The sequence below is a fragment of the Channa argus genome, chromosome 6, assembly GCF_033026475.1.
Source record: "Channa argus isolate prfri chromosome 6, Channa argus male v1.0, whole genome shotgun sequence".
Lineage (NCBI taxonomy): Eukaryota > Metazoa > Chordata > Actinopteri > Anabantiformes > Channidae > Channa > Channa argus.
The window spans coordinates 19022501-19028879 of record NC_090202.1 but is presented as its reverse complement, the minus strand read 5'-3'; the positions used below and the strand labels follow the sequence as shown (position 1 = coordinate 19028879).

Below are 6379 nucleotides of genomic sequence, written 5' to 3'. Positions count from 1 at the left end.
TTGAGTGTGGTTAATTTATTAGAGACTCATGTTGTCCCCTTTACAGTCACATGAATATTAAAACAGCACCTTACAGTAAAAAGGCAAAAAAGAAAGACAGTGAGCATTATACGTGATGAGCATAAGACATTTGTGCAGGAACATTTTAAATGTAATATGTCAGAACTTACAATGACATGAACATATATGTACAGAAAGTGTGTGTATCTCTCTATTTGAAATGACAAAGTGACTCACTATATTTTTTTTATTCATGTCTGTATAGTGAATTGGACTTTTTTTATTAAATGATCACACACACACACACTATGCACTCAATGCTTCTAATATTGCAAATAATTTTAGTTTTATTCACCAACATACTGTACCTCTCTCTATTATTTCTGTCCGCAAATCAATCGTCCTATAGAAAATATGGCTTTTTTGGAACTGATCAACAGTATAAAACCACACGAAGACCTCACTGGACAAAGTGATCCTGGAATCATTGTTGTCTTTTATTATTTGTATAGAGGCCGATCAAATTTGAATTTCTGAAAACAAACTGGCCATTTTGGCTTCTAATAATGTTTGGTACTTTTTTGTTTGTTTTTTAGGTTATGAATTGAAATTACAGTAGTAATACTGTATTTTAAATGCAAGTGGCGCAAGGGATTATTACGATCATTAATGGAGTAGAAAGCTGTAAAAATCATTAGTTAATATGTAAAGGTTGGACTTTGGACTTTGCACTGTTTATTTTACAAAAGCGAGGTTGTTAAGAAGATTTTCAGTAACAAGTTTCTGTGCTTCGAGCATCAATTTTCTAAATCTAAATTTTAAATTCTTAAATTCTGAGTTTTTAAATTCAGAATACCTGGACAAATAAAGCTTAAACAGCAGTACTTGGCCAGGTGGTGCAAAAACTGTCACTTTTCCATTTGGATTTACAACCCCTCAGATCCAAAACAGAAAAAGACAGTGTTTGCATGCTACTAGGAGGATGATTTATACTTTTGTACATGTTTTGTGATGTTTGCCTTCATCCATGCAGCCTTTAAACCAGTGAGTCGATGCAGACTTTTTTCTATCCTGTCCTGTTCACGGTGGAGTAAGTGTCCTGGGTGCGAGTGTGAGCATTCAGCGTCTGCCCAAACACAACATAAACAGTGTTAGGATGACATTACAATAAATCATGTTGAATGCATAACTAAATGTGTGAAGGTTTTGTGTTGTTTTACTTAAAGGAAACATTATGGGGAAAAACACATATTCACATTTAGGCTGACAAGATTACAGATTTTAGACGAGTTACATGTTGGACGGTCCCTTGGCTGGACCCAGTGAGTTCCTGAAGTCTTAAAAATTCCAACTCATAATTTTTACACTTTAAATTATTTTAGTTTTAGATTTACAGGTGTATGTGGACACTTTTGGACAGAGTCAGACTAACCAAGCTAAAAACACCTACCTCATAATCACGGGATGGAGTGGGTGGGGCCGGACCTCCTGAACGAGAAGGAGCTAAAAGAGAATGACAGTGATAATGTTAAAATATATTTGTGCTTTCGCTTTAGTCAAAGGGACAAATTTGATCTTTTAGTCAACTACAACAGGTATGTAACGCAATCTAAAACTGTTCTTGTCTGCTCTGCATGACTGCATTCTTACTTTTGTAAGAGCTTTTAGATCCAGCTGAACTTTTCCTCTTGGTGCACTTGTAGATTACCATCATCACAAACGCTGTCCCAATAATGTCCATAACGATGACCAGCAAGAACACAACTGCGTCCATTTCAAAGCAGTTTTCACACACTAAAGGACAAAGAGTTGCAGTTCAAGTCTCATATCAGCAATGACAAAAAAAAACACATATTGTGAAATATATATTTTACTCACCTTTTCCTTTCATGTAGAAGTAATATGTCTTTTTCACTTCGTCGTCAGTGTATTCACAGTAATGCACCCCATTGTTTTTGCCATCATATTTCATCATATGTTCCGTTGTGTCGTTACTTCCATCACCTCCAGCTATTTTCCAGTTTCCTTGTTTTGGACAGGTCAGTGTGACGGTTTCCCTCCAAAATTCTATATTTCCTAAATACACATGGAAATGTGAATGAGGGTAACAAATTTAAATTTGTATCCAATAATTTCTCAGTCTTATGCATTACACCATGCTTATGCCTAACATTATCATGGATTGAAATGTTTTGATTAACATCCAACAATAAAACTACAGTGATGAACACAAATTGTGCCCAAACAACACAGTGAGTATAAAGTAACTGAAAAGATCGGAAAGATAGTACTACACAGTTCAGTGGGGCGAACAAAAGGTAGAGCAGTTAAGATGCATGCAGAAACACAGGAAGCTTCTTTCTAAAGGTTGTTGTTGATATGTTGTCAGAATGACAGAAATAAGTGGCATTCTGAACTCAGAAAAGTATAACGAAGCTTTATGACTTCAAAATATGAGGTAAAATAAAAAGTAAAAACTGTAGAACATTTAGATATTTACCTTCAGCAGCCTTCGCAGTGGCTATGAACATGAGGAGAACAGCGAGCACAGCCCGGAAATCCATGCTGGTTTGCTTTTTATGATGGCCTATGTTTTTGTGCTAGGTTTCTAAATCCTACTATCGTATGGATCAGATCTGTGATTGTCTCCTATGCAAGATAGAAACAGTGTTTGCTCAATGGGACAAAAAGATTGAAAGACAGACGTGATGGTTTTCTCTCTGTCTCTCTTTCCCTCTCTCTCTGTCTTTCTCGCTCTCTCTCTTCTCTCTCTAAAACACACACACACACACACACAAACAGGAAGCATTTTTTCATGACAAATTCAGTTAAACCTCAATATAAAGTCAAACTCAAGCGGTATTGTGCATAGAAACGCTCTAATTGGATTCCATTTATTTAGTATTAATGACCTCATTGATTCATAAACTCAAAAACAAAAGCTACTCACAGCTGTTGTGTAAATGAGACAATAATGCCATTTTTTAATATAAAGATTACACTTTTTTAAAACTGTTTGTCTCTTTTTCAACATGCAGTTCACCAAAACACGTAAAACTCTAAAAATACACATTTGCAACATTTACATCAGTGATCCACTGATGGATCAACATTTGTCCGCTAACACCTTGTCAGGCAAAGCACTCTGAGCTATTATTCTTTATTAGGTGCATTATACTACCTTACAGCGCACAGCGCATAAATTAATCACAAGTGGCACACACACAACTGCGTAGGCTTTTTATTAAATAGTTTTTTGCTTCCTCTTGCATACTGTAGGTAACTTCAAGCACACACACGATGCAATTACAACAACTCCAGTAATGGAATAGAGAACTACAGTATACCCACTATACATATTTGTTCAGGATAGCAACAGATAGAAGTACTGTGCATCAGTACAACCCTTTCCTCTGTATCTGGAAGAGAAGTGGGTGATCACAAGTCTTTCACAGAGGTTATTGACGATCGAAAACTGGTTCTTAGGGTTCCGCTTAAACGTTTATGCGTTTTTTATTTATTTTTTTATTTGTTTAAAACAGATTTATTAGAATGTAGCAAATGCATTGTTTCATTCATAACAATTATACACTTCATGTTAGTTTTACAGCATGTAACAGTAATGGTCTGCACTTATAGTGCTTTTATACATTACTGGTAATAATAATAATAATAATAATAATAATAATAAGTATACATTTATTTAAGTGTGCCTTTCAGGTAACTCAAATTCACTGTACAAAGAAGCTACCTAAGGATAACATTGCCTAATAGGCTAATTAGGTGAAAGAAAGAAATCAGAAACAATGAGCCATTTTAAATAGATGAATTTTAAGACGTTTGTTTGAATAGGGATCAAGTATGATTATTACGAATGTTGTCAGGGAGAGAGTTCCAAAGACTAGGGACAGTGCGACTAAATGCCCTAGAGCCTATGGTAGTTAAACGTGCGGGGGTGTGTGGAAAGAAGGCCCAAGAACGAAGAGTATGGGTATAGGAGAAGGGTATATGATTGTAGGGGCTTTGTAAGCTAAGGTGGTGCAAGGTTATAAAGGTTATGAAGGTTATGAAGGGCTTTAAAACTAAGGAGGAGGATTTGAAAGCGATTGGCACCCACTGCTTCTCAATCCTACATTCGCACTCACAATCACACACACAGACTGGGCTGCTGGTCCTATATGCAGCTGACCAACACTCACAAGAAGCAACTAGCTGGGGTTTAATGTCTTGCTCAAGGAAACTTTGACATGTGACAGGACGAGCCGGGAATAAAACCAACAATCCTGGGATCAGTGAATGACTGCTCTAGCTCCTGAACCATACCTCTACCTAGTCACCCCTAAACCATTATGATTGTTTTGTCTTATTTGTTTCGGCCATTTTGTCTGTGTAACCTAGTGTACGACTAATCATCCGGCCTCTGACCCATCCTCAGCCTAAATTCACATGCTGTCACCTGTCTTTGGTCAAAACTAATTATCCTGTCTATTTCCTGGATTTGTCTCTCCATTTTGCTTTGCTGGTCTGGTGTTTTAGTACCTACTGTCAGTCTGCATCCTTGTAAGCCTTTTTCCATCGTTTTCATCGATACTTTAATTATTTACTTCAATGCAGCTGCCTGCCTACTTGCATTTAACCTAAAGTGGAGTGTAACTGACCTAGATAGTTTTGTTAGAGGTTCAGTTTTGAATTTTATAGGTTCTGGCCACTGAAAGCAAGAAAAAGCCACCTTAAAAAAGGCTTTTTAAGAATTGAACTCTGGATGGAGAAATGTGTTTACCAACCTGTAGAAAACATGAATTACTGTAAGTGTTGATAATAATTTACTGCGGTAAACCATCGACATCATAAACACACTGAAAAAAACAGAGGAAAAAACTACTTGCTGTCTCTCTTTACAAACATCAGTAGTGATGGAATTTGTTTTTAACCTTACGTCATACAATTTTAAAATCAGTCAGATTTTTTTTTTTTCATATTAGAATTCTAATACTTATTTTTCTTGTTTCGGATGCTTTTTTATTCATTTTGCTACATGTCTGCACAGTAGAAAGCAGCAGGTAGTGATTATATCAATAACTGAACAAACAAAACACTCTGACGTAACAGTTTTATATGAGTATGATAACCATGATTCATATTGACTGTGACTGTTTCAGCACTAATTAGTGAACTATATTAAACTAGTTGCAGCCTTAATGAAGTTTGGCCAATGCTTTATACATATGCTTTATAAAGCACGTTATGAAAAATCTCTTTGGCTGTTGTACTGTTTGTCAGCTTATTCTCCATTGATTTTCTCATCCCCCCCTCTTCTGTCAACTCTCGAACAAACCCATGAAGATTGACTGAGAAAATAATGAAGTCATCACGAAGGGGTCAAGACTTTCTCACTTTCTATTGTTAGTAAGTTATCTGTGATTATATATAGATGATAATACAAGGCCACAAAAGCACTCCTGCAGTTTTTTTTATAGATAATGGATTTTGGTCCAGCTGCTCAGCTGCTACAGTAGGTCAGAGATTTCATTCTGAAAACAATATGAAAGACAAGTGCCAGACAAAACCTGATGACTGCGGAGTTTTTCTTTATAATGGTTTATATTACATTTATAAATCATAGTAAATTATGTGTTCATCATTAATTCAGTACAACTTTTAAACTGATTCAAAATAGTCCTTTTCTCATCCCATTGCGAGAAATCTGATCTGTGACTCGCAATGGAATGAAAATTTTAGAAACCTTGAGGCTAACAGAAGCGTAAAATGCACATTACACATTCAACAGCTTTTTACTCGGACGGTTTTAACCCCCATCCTCAAGGAAATGTGTTGAAACGGTCACCCATAAAAAGATGAGAGCTGCGTAGTAGCACCGTTGGTCTGTGTGACAGGCGTCAGACTGGAGTTGCATAGGTAGAGTACATCAAAGTACGGCTCTGCCCCCAAGTGGTGCAAACCAGTAAGTAGCCAGCTTCCACATTATGGTTAAACTGTGCAGCCATCTGCTGGCCTGCCATTAAACAGAATAAACAGTGTATTTTCACTTTAAAGATGGCTAATCGGTATTTAGTTCCATAATCTCACAGCCAGGCAATGAGTTCATATTCTCGTTCAGCACGTAAAAGCGCATAGGTTTTATATGGCTTTATTTTTGTATAGTGATAAATCCAATCATCAAAGCCTAACATAATGATGAATAATTTATGATAATTAGACTATACCCGCTGTCAGTACTGACTGACTCGTATTTCGGTGTTACCTTACGTAACCCATGTGTGTTTTACGCAGCAGAATCGCTCAGGTGACCCTGACGAACTGGCCGAGTTTGACTTTAACATGTGCAGGAAAGGAAAGACGGCAGCGAGGAGACTGGATG

At 36.7% G+C, this 6379-nt stretch overlaps 1 protein-coding gene across 1 annotated transcript; it reads right to left on the bottom strand.

Annotated features, from left to right (window-relative positions):
* On the bottom strand, nucleotides 1-2766 carry LOC137128751 (T-cell surface glycoprotein CD3 epsilon chain-like). The gene is made up of 5 exons (XM_067507233.1): nucleotides 2501-2766; nucleotides 1879-2076; nucleotides 1651-1794; nucleotides 1451-1503; nucleotides 1-1126 (listed from the first exon to the last, which is right to left on the bottom strand). Exons 1-5 carry the CDS (start codon nucleotides 2562-2564, stop codon nucleotides 1067-1069), a joined length of 519 nt encoding a protein of 172 aa, XP_067363334.1. The 5' UTR covers nucleotides 2565-2766; the 3' UTR covers nucleotides 1-1066.
* Nucleotides 2767-6379: the final 3613 nt, after the last annotated feature.